Source organism: Nelumbo nucifera, chromosome 7, assembly GCF_055504915.1.
Source record: "Nelumbo nucifera cultivar China Antique chromosome 7, China Antique-T2T, whole genome shotgun sequence".
Lineage (NCBI taxonomy): Eukaryota > Viridiplantae > Streptophyta > Magnoliopsida > Proteales > Nelumbonaceae > Nelumbo > Nelumbo nucifera.
In genome coordinates this window covers 6,681,649-6,700,625 of record NC_142655.1, presented here as the reverse complement: position 1 = coordinate 6,700,625, position 18,977 = coordinate 6,681,649, and the positions used below count along the sequence as shown (strand labels likewise).

Sequence of the window (18,977 nt, the reverse complement as noted above, 5' to 3'; positions counted from 1 at the left end):
TAGCAGTAGGGCGGGACCCACACGACAGCTCATCAAGGTGGGTCCGCACTTATCTTACCACATCAGCTCTGCTCACCGCCAGCTACTCCATTCCTCATCCCTTATCCTCATCTTATCTTATCTTAACTAAGAGTTGTGTTACCATTAGGAGTAGATAATTAGGAATTTCCTTCTGTAATCTCCTATTTAAGGAGCTATGAATTGAAATAAAGGCATTTAGTTTTCAACCAAGAAAAGTGTTAGGAGAGTTCGGGTGATCTCTTGGACAAATCACCCACGCGATTGCCACAATAGAGTCTGTACGCAAGGGCAATGGCAAGGGAAGACAGGAGTCTCTCCCGGTGGACCGACCCGTGACGAGATCCTATGCGCGGGCCCATAACATTCTGGTATCAGAGCCTACCGTCATGGAGGAACAAGAGCCTCTGTCTTCCAAGGTCCACGAACTAGAGCACAAACTTGTAGAGACCAACATGGAGGTACGTGAGGTCAAGGATGATGTCCGGGAGCTTCGACGCTTGCTGGAGACATTCTTAGCCAATAGGGAAAGAAACTCAGAAGGAACCGCCACCAACAACAGCCGCAGACCAGACTGGGCAGAAACGCCTAGCGAACATCAGACGGCCACCCCGACTGCCGCTATTATCCCCAAATACAGTCGGCTAGAATTTCAATCCTACAACGGCGTTGGAGACCCACTGGGATGGTTGCACCGCTGCGAATAGTTCTTCCGCAACCAGCGCACCGATGACAGAGACAAGGTCAGTCTGGCCGCTTTCCACCTCATAGAAGAGGCACAGCTCTGGTTCTACCGTCTAGAGCAGGAAGAACCCGGGCTTAGTTGGGAACAACTCAAATCCTATTGCCTCCTCCGGTTTGGACCCCCGCTAGGCGAACTGATCAACCTCAAGCAGACCGGGACTATGGCGGATTATCAACGCCAGTTCCAAACTCTTCTCGCCAGAGCAACCTCGGTACGCCCAGACCAGCAAGTCGATATGTTCACAGCAGGGCTGGTGGAACCCCTAAGGGTGGACGTCGAGATGCAGCACCCCCCTAATCTAGTCACAGCTATGAACCTCGCACGCGCCTTCAAAAGGAAGATGCAGATCTCCCACGGGGGCTTCAATATAGGACAGCCGACAGCAACATTGACGCCTTCGAAGACAGCAGGAGTGACTCCCTCTTCGATCACCAGCAGAGAACCAAGGCTGCTTGCGGGCAACCCCTCCAGATCAGCGTCAAGCATAGGAAACAGCAGGTCTGCACCCCCCATTAGGCGGCTGACCCGAGCCGAGATGGCAGAACGGCGCGCAAGGGGGCAGTGCTTCAACTGCGATGACCTGTACTCCGCCGGCCACAAGTGTAAGAAGTTGTTCTATCTTCTAGTAGAAGAACCCGAAGAGGAAGAGGACGAACCTGCAACGTCAGAACCAGAAATCTCCCTCCATGCCATTACGGGGGTCAAGACCTCCCAAACCATGCAACTGAGAGCATTGATAGCAAGACGACCAGTCCGTATTCTGATAGACTCGGGTAGCACCCACAACTTCATTAGCGAACAGGCGGCCCGCAAGTTAGAATTGCCCATGGAAAGAAGACCACAATTACAGGTGGCCATGGCAAATGGGGAAAGAGTTCACAGCCCCGGAATTTGCAAAGACACCAGAATTCAGGTCGGAACAGAGTCCTTCCAAGCAGATTTATTCGTGCTATCCTTGGACGAATTTGGCATCATCCTAGGTGTTAAATGGCTGATCACGCTTGGACCAATTCTATGGGACTTCGCCGCCCTGACCATGACCTTCCACTTGGATGGCAAACCAGTCACATGGCGGGGAACCAGAATAAGAACAAGGGCGCAACTACATACACTCCAAGGTAGGGACTCATGCTCAACAGATATGGAAAGGCTCCTTACGGACTTCTTTGCAGTATTCAAGGAGCCCAAGGGGCTTCCCCCTCCCAGAGCTTGCGACCACCGAATCCCTCTGATAATCGGATCAGATCCTGTTGTTTTCAGGCTCTACCGCTACCCACATCGACAGAAAGATGAAATAGAAAGGCAGTGCGCAGACATGTTACAGCAAGGGATCATCCGCCCCAGCCGCTCCCCCTTCTCCTCCTCAGTTCTCTCGGTGCCCAAGCAAGACGGGACTTGGAGATTCTGTGTGGATTACAGAGAACTTAACAGCCGGACGGTCAAAGATAAGTTTCCCATCCCAGTCGTAGATGAGCTGTTAGACGAACTCCATGGAGTGCAGTATTTCTCCAAGCTAGACCTTCGATCAGGATACTTCTAGGTCCGAATGACCCCAGAAGATGTAGAGAAAACGGCCTTCAGAACACACCATGGCCACTTCGAGTTCTTGGTCATGCCCTTCGGTCTTAGCAACGCGCCATCCACATTCCAGGCCCTGATGAACGAGGTGTTTCACTCCCATCTCCACAGATTTGTCTTGGGTAGAGCACGTGCAACATCTACAAATTGTTCTTGAACTCCTGCAGCAACATTAGCTCTTCCTCAAACGGTCAAAATGCTCCTTTGGGGAATGCAGGGTCCTTTACTTAGGACATGTGATTAGCGGTCAAGGGGTCACTGTGGATGACTCCAAGATTCAGACCATCAAAGAATGGCCCAGACCGCAATTCGCCAAGGCCCTCCATGATTTCCTAGGGCTGACTGGCTACTATCGCAAGTTCATTCACAATTATGGACTGCTGGCAGCCCTGCTAACAAGTCTGCTCAAGAAAAACGCCTTTCTCTGGGATGGTACAGCTGAAGCAGCCTTTGTAAAATTAAGAGAAGCCCTCTCCTCCACACCAGTTCTATAGTTGCCCAACTTTGATCTTGAGTTCACAGTGGAGTGTGACGCCTCCAACACCGGCATAGGCGTGATACTACAGCAACAAGGGCACCCAATCGCCTTTTTCAGCCGCAAGCTGGCTGACCGCCACATTAAGTTCCCGCCTACGAACGAGAACTTATTGGCCTAGCTAAGGCAGTGTAGCACTGGAGGCCGTACCTGTGGGGCAGATCCTTCATAGTCAAGACGGACCATTACAGCCTCAAATATCTGCTGGAACAGTGACTCACCACCTCGCCACAACAGCATTGGGTCAGCAAACTCCTTGGATTTGACTTCCGGGTAGACTACAAGGCGAGGGCCTTGAACCGTGCCGCAGATGCCCTGTCCCGTTGCGACGACGACATGCTACTCCATGCAATCTCACAGCCCCGAGCCTCCCTGCTGGAAGACATTCGGAATGAACTGCCACAGTCACCCGAATGGAGCGATCTGCTCAGGACAATACAGGCGGGAACGACCAACTCCAATTGGAGCACACAGGACGGGTTGGTACTGTACAAAGGCATAATTTATCTTCCAACCAACTTCCCCTTAATTCCCTCCGTTATCTCCAGCATACACAACGCCACGCATGAGGGTATCCAGAAAACACTGCACCGCATCCATGCAGATTTCCACTGGCGGGGCATGAAGGCTTCGGTACGGGACTTCATCCAGAACTGTTCAACGTGCTAGCAGCAGAAGTGGGAAAACTTGCACCCAGCAGGCCTTCTCCAACCCCTCGTCCTCCCCACTCAGATCTGGGCAGATATTTCCATGGACTTCATCGAAGGCTTACCCAAGGTGGGAGGGAAATCGGTGATATTTGTAGTAGTGGACCGCTTCTCAAAGTATGCCCACTTCCTTCCCTTATCTCACCCCTACAGTGCGGTCTCAGTGGCCCACACCTTCCTCGGCCACATCTTCCGATTACATGGGCTACCCGAGTCCATTGTAAGTGACAGGGACGCGATCTTCACCAGCGCCTTCTAGAAGGAGTTCTTTCGACTGCAGGGAACAAACCTCGCCTTCTCCTCCGCCTACCATCCACAGACAGACGGCCAAACAAAGGTGGTGAACCGGACAATAGAGATGTACCTCCGCTGCCTTGTGGGAGACCAGCCCAGGTGCTGGGTGGAGTGCCTTCTGTGAGCCGAATACTGTTATAACACGTCCTACCACTCCTCCCTTGGCATGACTCCCTTCCGGGTGGTATATGGCCGAAACCCTCCCCGTCTCCTATCGTACGAGCCAGGCTCAACACGGCTGGAAGAAGTCGATTGCAGCCTCCAAGATCGCGACGCCCTCTTGGCCGAAGTCTCCTTGCGCCTACAGCAGGCACAGGCGCGCATGAAGCACACCTACGATCAGCACCACCGCGAAGTCACCTTCGAGCCGGGACAGTTCGTTTGGCTGAGGCTCCAACCCTACCGACAACTCTCCCTCAGGTGTCGAGGACCCCCCAAGCTGGCCCCAAAATTTTACGGGCCCTTCAAGGTTCTCAAGCAGATTGGGAAGGTTGCCTCTCAGCTCGAGCTACCAGAGTACAGCAGAATCCATGACATCTTCCATGTGTCCCTCATGAAGCCTTTTACTAGGACTCCGCCGGACCAAGTGCCTCCTCTACCACCTCTAAAGGACGGCAAACCCATCCTCCTACCTCGGGCTCTTGTACGGTCGCGCATCAATCAGGGTACCTTCGAGGTTCTAGTAGAATGGGACGGATTACCATCAGTTGAGGCCACCTGGATCCCTTGGACTGATCTTCACAGCGCTTACCCCGAACTCGAGCTTGAGGACAAGCTCATAGTCCAAGAGGGGTGTGATGTTATGGACACACTGCCCGACAGCACACTACGGTGCAGTCATAGGCAGCGGCATGCACAGCAGGCCGCACAGCAGCATGCACCGCCCGGCAGTACCGCACAGCAGCACGCACCGCACGGCAGTAGCACTATGAGACGCGCGCATCGCCGGTAGCAACAGTAGGGTGGGACCCACACGACAGCTCATCAGGGTGGGTCCGCACTTATCTTACCACGTCAGCTTTACTCGCCAACTCACCGCCAACTACTCCGTTCCTCATCCCTTATCCTTATCTTATCTTAACTAAGAGTTGTGTTACCATTAGGAGTAGGTAATTAGGAGCTACGAATTGAAATAAAGGTATTTAGTTTTCAACCAAGAAAGGTGTTAGGAGAGTTTGGGTGATCTCTTGGACAAATCACCCACGCGATTGCCACAATAGGGTCTGTACGCAAGGGCAAGGGCAAGGGAAGACAGGAGTCTCTCCCGGTGGACCGACCCGTGACGAGATCCTACGCGCGGGCCCATAATAGTACCCTCCCAATCTCGATGCAGTGGCGGTAGGGGTGCTACCCGAACCGTGGGCCTTTTTTGTGAACCGAACCGGTAGTACTGATTTTTGGAAAACCGGTAACCAGAATCGAATCGAAACCAATCGATAAATTGGTTGACCGGTTTGATTAACCGACAGTTTAGTCTGTCAATTTTTCAGTTTTTTTAACTTTATAATATTTATTAAAAAATTATAAATAAATAAATATATATATATATAATATTATATTTTAAATAATATATAAATATATAATATATTATAAATATATATTTATATATAATGTGTATTTATTAATTTATAATATATAAAATATATATAATATACATAAATATATAGAAAATATATATATCAGTCAGTTCAGTTAACCATTGGTTTTTTAAATTGGTTAACCGAAACCAAACTGGTACCTTTAGTTTTAAAAACACCGAACCGACCGATTCGATTAACCGATTTTTTGGTCAGTTCGGTTTTTCAATTTTTTTCTCACCCCTAAGTGGCTGAACAGCAACACTCCCTTCTCCCTTCCGAAACATCCTTGTTGGAAATGAATTTGATACTAATTAATTAACTTCTATTGCTAACACCCGTTGAACAGGTTAGTACTTAGTAAATAGGCCAGTGCCAAGTAGGCTAGTAGACAAGGTTGCATACTAAACGGTACCAGGCCGATCACCAATGTTCAGGTGGTGCAAGACAGAGCTCTTCCTAGTGGACCTAAGGTGGTTTTGGTATGTCCTATGATCTTCACTGTGGTCGATCCGGTTTTCTGTGCAAGGCCTTGTTCATAAACAGCCATCTTGGGGAAGTACTTCCCAAAAACCTTCTCATGCCAGTGGTTGAGGCTGTGTTGGCCGGTGGACGAGCTGGGGCATTCGATACCACAGCTTGCCCATTGACGTATAGATGGCACGGTACTAGCCTACTAGGTACTGGGGTGCAGCCCATGGCCTTGCTGGGATCCTTCACGTGTGCTCCGCTTTCCTATCTCTGGGAAAGATGCTAAGGATGTTAAGGACACAATCAGGTACAAGATGAAGAACAGATTTCCCCACACCGGCAATTACCAATCCAGTGAAGGCAACCCAAGGGACAAGTTGGTGCAGTGGTCACATGGTGCCATGGGCATGACCATCACCCTGTGCAACGCAGCTCAGGTATGCACATTAAAAAGGCAACAATTTTGAAATTTCAGCTTTGGTCGTTAATGCCTTAATGGCCCCTGTGTTTGTGGTTCAGAGTCTTCACACCAGACTGACTCGTTCATGTGTGTGGTTCGTAGGTGTTATCGTGTAAACACACAACTGTTTGTCATATGCGTGTGAAGTGCTTGTCATATAACATGTGCGTGTGAACACAATCACCCTTGGCCGGCCTCCAAAAATTCTAAGGATAAATTTCTTAAACTACCTTTATGGTTTAGTTAATTGACTAACTGTACCCTTACTGTTTGAAATTTGACTAATGCTACTCTTATTGTCTCTGACAATTGACTAACTCTACCCTTACCATTAACATCTGTTAATATTCTGTCAAAACCCGTAGACACGTGACGTTTTGTCTCAAAGTGCCAAAGGCTTTTTATCCCAATACAATAAATTAGAACTAAAATAAAAAAAAAAAAATATATATATATATATTATAGAAGAATATAATTATATATTTTAAATAAATTATAATCTAATTATAATTTATTTATAATTATTACATACATTTATATACAAATATATCAGTTTGACCTCTTATTCAACCCCTATTGAACATATGGCATATGAAGCTCTTCCTTATCTGGGTCAATGCTTGATCTGATTATCTGAAAATTGATTTTTAGTGTGATGATGTGTTACCCAGCTCAACAGCTCAAATGGGTTGCTTGATCCGACAATCAGCTGAGTTGGGTAACAAAATTGCGACAATCACGTCCTAAATGTCATACCTTTCACCAGTGGAAAAATACCGCGTGATGGCTCGGTTAGTATTTAAACTGAATAATTCCAGAAATCACCATTTGGAGAAGAGTTATTTGATAGTTGTTGAAAAAATGTTATACTATGCCAAAAAAAAATAAACTACGGTCCCAATGGGAGAGAAGGCGTGTAATTCAATACCAAAAAAGAAAATGGTGGAAGAATAAGAAGATTTGAGAGAGCAACTACGGATGCAAAATCAAAAATAAAAATCCAAATTAACATACAAATAAAACTGCATTTTAAGGCCAACAAGCCTCAAACCACCAATTCTACAACAAAAATTGCCAAAACTGAAAGCCTATATGCATCAAAATTCAATCAAAGGAACTTTTAATTCTCAAAGATAGAAACAACAGCAGTTTAATGGAGAAATCAAATTAGGAAAAGCAAGTGCAGAAGACCCATTTCTGAATTCTGATTAGTAAATATACCTTATCGGTATCGGGATCACTGATGAGGAGGACTTCGAGAGAGTTTGGGAGGACGATCCTCCTGTACTCTCTCTTGTCTGTTCGAGGCTTCACTATCTTCACTTCTGTAATTCCGACCGCCATTTTCCCTTCACGCTTCAGCTCGGTTGTCTTCCCTCTCGCTCTGAACAAAGATGACGAAGAATGCAGAGTTTACGAGTCAGCGTGCGTTATATAAACAATTTAACTCACCAAACAAATTTTCTAAAAAAAAAAACTCATCAAACAAGATTAAGAAATCCATTGGTTGGTATGGCATCATAATTAATTACATTAAGGCCCCGCTTGTTTTTTAGTAAATTATTTATCCGGGTAATTGTATTTGCAATTTATCTATGTTCTTTTATTTCGTAGGTAAATAAGGCAATGGTCATTTTAATCATAAAAATATATTTTTTGTCCCATTCAAGTGTTGGCAACTTTCTCCTTAAGTGAGAAAGTTATTTGCCCACCTAGGAGATGGTACCTAGGAAAATCAATTTTCCTTAGTCCAACATAAAATTCTTAATCAATGGGAACCAAAATCCTATTGACCAACTTTTCCCTCTCTCAAAATCCCAAAAAAGAATGCCCCCTAAAAGAAAATTTGACTTGCAGTCTCATCTCATCATATGCGAATGAAAGCATCTTTTGAATTTAAACCTCTAAAGTTAACTTTGCCTTCTCAGTAATATATACTCTTTTACGTTGCATAAGGTTTGATCAATTAATTGTCAAAAAAAGTAGGATCAAGAGTGACAATATTACATGTAAATACAAATCCTTGGTTCATCTCAAAGTAGTGGCACCACATTTATTGTGTTTTGTATATTATGTTTAATTTTCAACATAATTAACCCATTGATTAACACGTAAATGTGTATAAGTGGGCTTGTTTATTATCTAAGAATCTAACATGTATAAATTCAAGGGAAAATTCTCAATTAGTACCTTGTACTTTGGGTCTAGTGCCGTTTTGGTCCCCAAACTTTAAAATGCGATAATTCAGTATCCAAACTTTTAAAACGTGACAATTCAGTACTTACCGTTAATTAGTTGTTAATCAACTATTCTGGTGACCCCAACTTTCTTGAATAGAAAAGGCAAGGATATGAGACTACTATTTTTTTGTCAATGTTTGGATGGTTGATAAAGAAAATTAGATGACACTCAAAGGGCATTAATGTCTTTTTCATATGCCACTTAACAGTTGACTAATAGTTAGTTAATAGCAGGTACTAGATTGTCATGTTTTGAAAGTTCAAGTATTGAATTGTTGCATTTTAAAGTTTGGGGACCAAAGTGGCACTAGGCCCAAAGTATAAAGTACTAATCGGAAATTTTCCATAAATTCAATTGGGAATCCAAAAAGGTCCACCTTAGAGACTCCTAGTTATGAAAAAAAAATTCTGCCTCATAACATTTATCATGTATCAATTATAAGCCCTTCTTTTTATATATTAAAGCCTTGTTCATGGGAAAGTTATTCAATGGGAAAAGATACTTTCCTGAGTATGCATATATAACAAAGTTATATATAACAAAGTTACTTTCCTAGGTATCACTTAGAGGGCATTCATTTTTTGAATTTTGAGAGGGGGGAAAGTTGGTCAATGGGATTTTGGTTCCTATTGACCAAAAATCCCATGTTCATTTTTCAGATTAATATGAGGACCAGGGAAAGTTTATTTTCCTTAGTATCACTAGTGATACCCATCTCCTAGGTAGGTAAATAACTTTCCCACCTAGGAGGACAAAAATGCCCCTTTTAATAATAGATTTTTATGATTAAAATGGTCATTACATTATTTACCTAAGAAATAAAAGAACATGAGTAAATGCACTTATCCGAGTAAGTGTTTCCCAGGAAAAACTTACCCAGATAATTTGCATTTACCCGGATAAATAACTTACTGAAAAGCGAACAGGGCCTTAGATAAGTTTTCCATCCGGAGAAAAAATTGTGCACACATAATAGGATGATATTATTCTTTCCAATTTTGTCTTTTTTTAAGGGTAAAATGGTTATTATCTCACTTACTCAAAAAATAAAAAAAATACATATAAATGACCAAAAGAAAAACAAACTGGACTAGATAAATATTAACTATGAATGATGTAAATTGAAAGTGAACATTTGACCAATTCAAAGGTTTCTTTACGCGGTAGATAGATCTCTGCTACGTTGTGCAAATTCAGAAGTTCAATGTTTGAAACCTGATTCGTGGAAGGTGTTTATCTACGTAATCTACTCACCAACCTTTCAAATTTATCAGACAAGAGGAAGAAGACCGAGAGGGAACATAGAACTTGGCATTTGCTAAAAAGTAGGTTTTTGATGTCTATTTTTTTTTTCTCTTTTGTTTGTTTGGTTGGTTTGCATGGGACCCACCATGCGAATTTCTGATTCTGTAAGACTTGAATATATTCTGAGTTTTCATAAATTGACTTAAATATATGTTTCTTGCTCTGATTTTCAATTACAACAGATTTTGATTATCCTTTTTTAGCTGCATTGATTCCTGTGATATGTGATAGCTGAGATGTGGTGCTGGGTTGAATTTGCTGTGATTTTGAGGATTTGGTTCATTAATCAAATCGTATTAGGGACACTGATTGATTTTAGGGCTTTGCTTGTGGATCAGTCATGTTTTGCTATCAAATTTTGATAATATATGTAGATTTATTAAATTTTGATAATATATGTAGATCTATTTACAATATTGTTTGGAATAATTGTTTCGAGGCATCCGGAGTTTTATATAGATATAAATTTGTAAAGAAATAAAAACAAGAGATTGAAAAGGGTCTTTGCCTTGCTGTTATGGTTGTTTTGGTCAAGGTTTTTAAAATTGAATCGGATAACGAATCGTTCAAGGGTCTGGATCTTGGGTCGAACAGTTTGACCTTTTGAATCAAATGGATGGTTCGTTCTAACAAAAAATAAAAAAATAAAAAAAAGAAACAGCCAAATCGTTAGATGGTTCGAATGGTTTGACTGCCCGGGTCAGCGGTTGTTGACCAAATCAATAGTTTTTGGTGAAATAATGGTTCTAGGGTAAAACAAAACCTGACCGGTTCCCGGCTTTTCTGGTCCAACCATCCAGTCTGGTCCAGTTTTGAAAACCATGATTTTGGTGATTGTGAGGAAAACGGCTCACTGTCATATGATAGAATTTCTGTTTTTTTCTTTTCTTTTTTCTTTTTTTCTTTTATTTTTTGAAGTTCAGGCACTTTCACGGCAGCAGCAAACAAATGGAGCTTAAAAATTGTACGATTTCAGATTAAATTGTAACAAAGGCTGTGTTTGGTTGGAGTGCGAATACAAATTTGTAGAGTGCAAAACAAAAATGTTTGATTCATATGAATGCAAAAGTGGTTCAAGATTTACACACCCACTTTGCACTCAACTCATTTGTTTTGAAAGACGCAAATAAAAAAACAATTTTGTGGATGTTTGGCATTTCCATCAATGCAAATACAACTATTTCTTGCTACCAAATGGTGTTTCAGTTACTCCCACCATTAAACAAATATAAAAAATAACAAATAAGCCAGTTTTCTCTCTCCTCTTTACGCCAACACGACTATTCTTTTTGAATAGGAACTATGGAGCTTACAAAGCATAGAATTAGCTGCCCCGACATTCTGAATATATTCTTGAGTTTCACAACTAGCCTCCACTCCTCAATAGAGAGATCATCCTGTACAACAAGTCGGCTCAGGCAACAAAAAACACTTTAGCTCCATTGGAAAATCAAAACAGAAAATCAAGAATATAATAGTAAGATACTAAGTTCAAGTAATAATCGATTGAATATTTCTCCGACTAGAGCTTACCGGCATTGGAACTAGAACTTCATTATGTAGTACTTGTACAAAATAATTGCTTGAATTGTTGGCCGGACAGCTGTACAATACCAGCATATTGTTCCCAGTAAAAGGTGCTACTATACTGCCCCTCCAACTTCTTTTCTGAGGAGGCTTTGGTGATAGTTGTAGAGCTTCCTCCCTTTGTATTTCTTCAAATTCTGGAACATTGAGCCAATAACCAACCATTAGGCAGATAGAGAGATGAAGCATATCCAAATAAAGGGAGTATAGATTAATTTTTTTTTCTCCAAATAGACAGACAAACTCACAAGCTGCATATAAGCATGTTAATATGCCTTACGGCAAGTCACAAAAATCGAAATTTTTAGAATCGGAATCAAAATCTTTCGGAATCGGAATTGGAATGGTTCATTTCTATAGTCTAATTTGTTTGGTTCAGACAGAAATGGGAATAAAAATTAAAATCAGCAGAAATGAAATCTTATTCCCAGAGCAGGGAATGGCCATTTAGGAACATGGTTTTTAAAACAGATCCAGAAACCGAACTAATCAGGGGTCCGGTTACCAGGTCGAATGATCAGTTCATTCTCACAAAAAAAAAATTAAAAAAAAAGTTTGAACTTACTCTGTTCAGAGTTCAGACTTCAGATACCAGGCCAGAGGCCAGCAAGGATGGCGTCCTCTACTGCCATCAACTCCCCATTTTCCACCACCACCGCCAATTGTGACCAGAAAACCACCCATTTCCGACGCGCTACCCTTAATAGCTTCGTTGGCCTCCGGAAAACTACATTAGAGAATCACCATTCCCTCTCCCTAACTAAATTTCTCTCATCCAAACCAAATCCCCGCAGATTCCGTATCTTAGCTAGCAAATCCAGCCCCAAACTCTCTGGTCGCAACCTCTGAGTAGCCGTTATTGGGGGAGGCCCGACAGGTGGCTTGGCTGCTGAGGCGCTAGCGAAGGGCGGCATTGAAACTTACCTCATCGAACGGAAGCTGGACAACTGCAAGCCATTCGGCGGTGATATTCCGCTCTGCATGATCGGAGAGTTCGACCTCCCGCTTGACATTATCGACCGTTGGGTCACTAAGATGAAGATGATCTCCCCATCCGATGTGGTCGTCGACATCGGTCAAACCCTAAAACCCCACGAGTACATTGGTATGGTATGCCGGGAGGTGCTCGATCCATACCTCCGCGACCGTACTGTCAAGTCGAGTTAATTGTCCGGATCAACAGTTTGCTGATCAAAATCAACGGTTTTTGAAGAAAATCTAACCGATCATTCCGATTTATCGTTGATCCATTGATGTAAGAATGAATTACAAGATAATGGAGGGTTTACTTACATTTTCGGTTCCTATGCTCTTGAAACTATTTTTTGCTGCCTAAGATATGGAGCTTAGGATTGAAATAAATTTCTGATATTTAGAGAAATTCACCTGTAAGGCTCTTTCATACAATTTTAAAGCTTCATCAATCTACAAACCTTCATTAATGTTTGCTCTTAAGAAGAGATAGGAGTCATATGCAAAAAACGAGGTGAGTAATAACATGACAATTATGATTTAATTAAATGCCAGAACTGTCCCCTCAGCATGAACTTTTTGAACTGTTGTTGACTTAACCTCTTCATAAAAAAGGAAAAGGTAGGGAAATAAAAAGTCCTCTTGCCTAAGCGCTCTAGAGGGAGTAAAGAACTGGGATTGCTATTCGCTGACAGAACTTGGACTTGTTTTATCTTTATGTGGGTGGCAAGCACATGCTTTCCAAGGGTTGTTTCTTTGTTAGAAGGCTCGTTTGGATTGAGCTGTTTTCATTGACCCTTTGTGAAGAAGCTACTAAAAGAAGTTCTATTGGGAAGTTAATTTTTAGCTGTAACAACAGCATATTTAGGCTTTTTTAACCCACCTCGCAAAGTTCAGACAGTCAAACAGTTCAGTCCGGAAATTGGTCATGCCACCAGTTCTGTTTTTGTCTTAAACCACTATCTTGAAGAAAACTATTGAAACGGACAAAGGACCACTGACCCGGGTGGTTGGACCATCGACCCATTTGACCCAAGATTGCATTTAAAATTAATTTAAAACAAAAATAAAAGAAATGAAAAAATTAATGCCATATTGTCTTAAAAGCTCTATTTAATAGTTTTCTTTCACTCAGGGTTTATTGTCTTCTTTCTTATCTCAACAACTCATCAGCTTGCAGTGGGCCAGTGGCGTCTATGTGACTTACAATGGGCAAGGTCAGTGGGCTGTAGAACAATAATAAAGTTCCATGCCAGTAGTGAAATATATGGGGCCCACATCTTTTACAATAAGGCCTATAAATTTAATACTGGCGTGGAACCTCATCATTGGTTCCACAGCCTGCTGAACAGCTAAAGCGTTCAGCTAATTCGAATTCGCTGACAATAGTTTGGTCTGCATAGAAGACCAAACAGTAGTTAGGTCAGTGAAACTTACTTCCTATGATCCTATCTTATCTGCCACTTGGTATTCTCAAATTTGACACAACAATAAGAATTCTTGTCACAGAAAAAATGAATTTTGTAATTTCATATTCAGCAACTATAAGAAGGTTCAGATTTGTGATAGATAAAATTGCACAACATGGGACGAAAAATGGACAATTTTGACAATTCACATTTATCGTAACAATTTCAAAACATGAATAGAGAAAGATATTAAAAGTACACCAGAGAAATATTTGACATCCGCATACACAAAAGATGAGAACTGTGGTATTTCACTAGTGCGTTCTTAAAGGCTAAATGTAACTCAGTTCAGATCGATATGATTCCCCTACATTTGAAAATGTACAACCATATGATTACAAGGTAGTGCTTTGATTTAATGTAATGAAGGAGAGAAGCCTTATGGGGTGATTGCGATCTGTTAGTGGCATTACGACCAATATTTCCCATGCTTTATAACACTAAGTGCAACATCAATGAAGGCTCTTTCAATTACTGTACAACCTGGTTGAAGCATCTATAGTTTCATATGACCTAAGCCTCCTTTGAAAGAGCCATATAAAGGTCGTGATCTTCTGAAGCTGAAAATGTCGTCAATTCGAACAGCTTGTGGTTCAACAGGTTCACTTTTGGCTAATTCATAGCCATCAGAATGTGAACCCCCATATACCTGTACGCTGAGTGTCTTTTTGCGAGGTGCGCCCATCTTTATGTACTCATTGAAGAAATCTATCAACTCTCGTTGAGTCAGCTGCTTCAATGCTGCAACCTGTTTATTGCCACAAGTGACTGAAGTTACCAACTGTTTCCAGATTAAGTTGTTTGGTCATGGATGCAGTATGCTGTAACTAGCTCGTGAGGTATTTTATTTTATTTTCATTTGTTCCATTTGGCATGCAGGGATTTATAACCATTCAACATGATATGCAGTCCAAAGAGTTTTCTTTTGTGCATCTTGGATCTAAGCAAGGTTTTGGAATTTGGGTTTCCTATAGATCTGTTTAAGGAACTGCAGAACTGGTCAGATCTCAACCATACATGGTAACATCCGGCCAGTAACTCATAATTGAAATTTAAAAGAATCCTACAATAATAAAAGCAGGGTGTTGCAAACATGGACACTGCAAAGTAAAACTTTGAAAACAACAGTAGTAGCAAGAATGGCTAAACTGTGACATATTGCAGAGTCTCCTAGCCCACAAGTCGTTAAGTAGGTTTTGAGCTCCTCAATGTCTGAATAGAATGTTGCATTGGTTACTATATTAAAAAATATTATATTGTATAATTATTTTATCTACTAAAGGAGAAAGCAATAAGTCAATTCAGTTTAGTCACTTCAGCCATAATCAAATGGCCATTCAACTACATAGATCCCAATTTTGGTGACTGGTGGACTTGATATCTGATCCAACCTGGTCTACAGTCCAGTTGAATGGCCAAACAAGGATGACATATAAGAATTACTAGGATTTGAAAAGAGAAGATAGGGGAGTTTACTTTCAGTAAGATAGCTTAACAGGGCCAAATAATGTGATATTTTAAAACCAAATCCTTATTTACACCCAATAATTTTAAATTAGGATTTAGTTGCAATGCACTAACATAAGGTTGATCCTCACACCATATTTGTAAAGTAATATATTCTTACCTCAGATTCTTTCCTGTCAAATTTGAGGGTACCATCAACAATTTCTCGCCAGTAAAATGAAGATTCTTCCCTCAAATTCTTATGCCTTTCAAGTTTCATATCTATGAGGGCATTCACGTTGCTCTGTTTAATAAAAAAAGAAAAATGTAAGTAGGTAGACAGATCTGTGACTTAAACATGGTAAAACTTTCTGAAATTCAATGAGATAGGGAAGCCCTCTTAAAACAGTAGTTACAAATAAATAATATTATTTTGTTGTAAGAATAATGATAGCAAGCAATGCTGTTTTACATTGCCCAAAGACACGCTAAAAGACAGGATTGATATGCTTTCTTACAAGTCCCACCATGTCAGTTTTCTCATTTTAGTGACAATGAGGTCAGGTGCTGATTTGTTGCTTGCTAGAACCCCCATTTATATAAAAGATCCAAGTAAGAAAATTAGTTCCTAAAGAAAGTTGCAACATCAAGACAGACTTAAGATATACTATAAGAACTATGTTAGGCCTAATATCATGATGATTAGAAGAGACCCTTGTATTGGCAACCTAAATGCTGTCAAAACAGAAAGCCATCAAATAAAACCTTTGAAATAGATGAACTACAATTATGATGGACATGGATCACAAATCTTTTTAGATGATTTAATCCTGCAAACAATTACACTCTTTAGAAAGTAAATTGGAAAACTTTTTTTTTCTTAACATTACATAATAATGCCATTTATTAAATGTATAGAATTAATCCAGTTGGTGTGTTTATAACTTTATATACTAGTCTCTTTTTATTATTTTCTTATTTGTTAGGGTTTAATCAAACACACATAGGCAAATTCTGTCTTGAACCCTCAAAGACTTCAAAACCTGAACCAATAAGTAAGGAAAAACTTAAAATTTTGTCCGATCAATACATATTCTTCTTTTAACAAAAATATGGGTTCAACCCCTATATTTTCTGCATTTTCTTTTCTTCTCATGAGCATGTTGATTTTCTATACATTAACATGAAATTTATACTTATGAAAATTATGGATAATTATGAAGGGAATATGGTTGCTAGTTGCTATGAAACCTAGGGAGCTACCCTAGGATATAGGATTTTTACTTAAAAAAAAACCCATTGCGGCGACTAGGTGACAAGGCACCGTGTTGCCTAGCCTCGCCTTGGTGCCTTGAAAACTATGTTCTCAACCATAGAGATTTAGGACCGCTTTTTCATACTGCCTCTCTTAAGAAATCTTGGTCTTGTTAATGATCCAGAAGGAAGAGAAAACCTAACCTTGAATTCGTCATATGTCATCTCATGAAGTTTGCCCTCAAACACTTTAAGAAATACCTCAACTCTCAAATCTACCTCCCGTGGATCCTGTCAAGGTCAACATTGATATTATTTTAGAAAAGACAAAATGGTAATTGAAATGAAAGAGAGGATATTGTGAAAAGATATCTTATAATACCTTTATTGTTGATTGGATAATAAATTGCACTCCTCGAATACCAGAATCATTCCTACATGTGGAAAAAATCAACAGTTTTGATGCAAACAGTATTGACATTGTGAAAAATGAAGTTTGGGAAAAAGCGGGAGTGCGAGATGTACCTCTGCATAAGCACAGTAATGTATCCAAGTTGCTCAACTGAACGGAGCTGGTGGAAAGCTGGTTGCTTTGCAATAAGGGCAAACAGTTGAAGTTTCACATTCAACACTAAGTCATCTTGGTGAACCTACATATCAATAAGAGCAAAATTTAATTTTCAGAATCAACACCAAATTATTTCTTTTAATTGTTGTCAATAAAATTTTATATATTTGTAAAAGAAAGAACGAATTACAAGCATATAAGTGCCAAGCCCTACATGGTTAAGTAAGCTTCTAATACCTAATCCTTTCTTTACACATTACATACACTCATTCAACATTTCATCAAGTTCAACTTATAGATTTTGTATTTCTTTTGAAACCTCTCATGGGTTTCCCACTTTTTAGAATTGAAATTTCCTGGAATGTATTTTCAAACCTTGTTAAAAGTAATGCATAATAATTATCCCACTTACAAACATATTTCTTTTTGGTATATACCTGAATATAGTGGACTAATGCAGAGTTCTCATCACTTTGATTTAGGCCTTCAACAGGGTAGAAGTAACTAACACCCCTTTCAAGCTTAATAATTCTAGTTGCCAAATGCTCGGAAGGGGACAAATGCTTGCATACAGGCTGGGGACACTTGAAGAAAATATCTTCAATATGCTTGATCACCGATTCTGCTTCATTTGGATCAAAATTTCCTGATAAAAACAATTTGGGTGTTAAGTATCTAGAGAAGGCATACATATCATAGCCATTAAACAATAAACTAAATTTATAAAAATTATGTGAACCTGCAATGTAACATTCCAAGAAGGCCTTTGAGAGCATCACGGGTGAAAGTTTTGCAAGGTCATCAGCTTCAAGATGTGGAAGAACTTCAAGTTTTTCATTCAAAGGCCATGAGTGATCCTCTAGAATTATAGAGCAGTAGTACAAAGCCTGTTGATATGGTTGTTGAAACTTGAAATTTTCATACTCCTTTGTCACACCTTCCTGATTAAAGAAAGACATGAAAGGTGTTAGTTACTTGCCTCATCTAGATTTTCAGCATGCAAAATATGATGCTTTGTGAGTTGTAAGGACTTTAACCCTGAAGCTACCATAAAGAAAAAATATCTCTAGACCAACTCTGGGAAACCAAATTATTTCGCCCTGAGAAAACAAACCAATGAAATCTACATGGATTAGGCAGTGTCCAGTGAGTGCATTTTTTTACATCTGAGCCATCATGTTAATAAATTATAGCTCAAAATTTTTGACAGAACTGTTCAACCATTCCTTATGGTTTCTTCAAAAGGATGGTTGTAAAGATTTAAAAATCAATTCTTCAAAATTGGAAGTTTCAATACTACCTTAATAGTTAATACTAGTACAACAGTGTCTTAATTCTCTAACGCTATGTTTGATTTGAAGGAAAAAGTAGGGAAAGGTAGGGAAACCTTTACAAACCTTGTATGGGTTTCCCTACCTTTCCTTTCCTTTCCAGACCTTTTCCTTCAAACCAAGCATAGCCTAAAGGTTCTATGGAAATGCAAAATCCTGTCTAATCATCATGTAAGCCTTGTCCCAACTATATGAGGTGGGTTAAATGAATCCTTGTTTTCCATTCAGTGCCATATCTTCTTAAATCATTTCTTATTACTTCCACCTAAGTCCTTTTCAGTGATCCAGATGGTCTTCTATGCATGTGACCAAACCATCTCAATCTAGTCTCTCATTTTATCATCTATTGGAGCTACTCCTAAGTTCCTTCATATGATTTCATTTCTAACCCTGCCCTTTCTAGTTTGTTTTTTGATAGT

General features: G+C 40.4%; 2 protein-coding genes, 1 long non-coding RNA gene and 1 pseudogene across 4 annotated transcripts in view; 1 reads left to right on the top strand and 3 right to left on the bottom strand.

Annotated features, from left to right (window-relative positions):
* Positions 1-7,810, bottom strand: part of LOC104597372 (insulin-degrading enzyme-like 1, peroxisomal) — a 128,400-nt gene extending 120,590 nt beyond the window's left edge. For both annotated transcript variants that reach the window (XM_010258842.3, XM_010258843.3), the window contains exon 1: positions 7,607-7,810. In XM_010258842.3, the coding sequence (XP_010257144.1) occupies positions 7,607-7,729 (123 nt within the window). In that variant the 5' untranslated portion in view covers positions 7,730-7,810. The remainder of the gene's footprint in view (positions 1-7,606) is intronic.
* Positions 924-6,490, top strand: LOC148790121 (uncharacterized; annotated as a pseudogene).
* Positions 7,811-11,058: 3,248 nt separating the features above from the next.
* Positions 11,059-12,965, bottom strand: LOC104597373 (uncharacterized). The gene is made up of 3 exons (XR_735194.3): positions 12,084-12,965; positions 11,465-11,655; positions 11,059-11,328 (listed from the first exon to the last, which is right to left on the bottom strand). It is a non-coding gene; the product is annotated as an uncharacterized LOC104597373 (long non-coding RNA).
* Positions 12,966-14,087: 1,122 nt separating this feature from the next.
* LOC104597374 (insulin-degrading enzyme-like 1, peroxisomal) overlaps positions 14,088-18,977 on the bottom strand; it is a 111,631-nt gene continuing 106,741 nt past the window's right edge. Inside the window, exons 20-26 of the mRNA XM_088891984.1 lie at positions 17,967-18,164; positions 17,665-17,873; positions 17,185-17,309; positions 17,042-17,093; positions 16,864-16,950; positions 15,587-15,709; positions 14,088-14,707 (exon numbers count right to left, since the gene is read on the bottom strand). Coding sequence (XP_088748110.1) covers positions 14,456-14,707; positions 15,587-15,709; positions 16,864-16,950; positions 17,042-17,093; positions 17,185-17,309; positions 17,665-17,873; positions 17,967-18,164 — 1,046 coding nt within the window. The 3' untranslated portion in view covers positions 14,088-14,455. The remainder of the gene's footprint in view (positions 14,708-15,586; positions 15,710-16,863; positions 16,951-17,041; positions 17,094-17,184; positions 17,310-17,664; positions 17,874-17,966; positions 18,165-18,977) is intronic.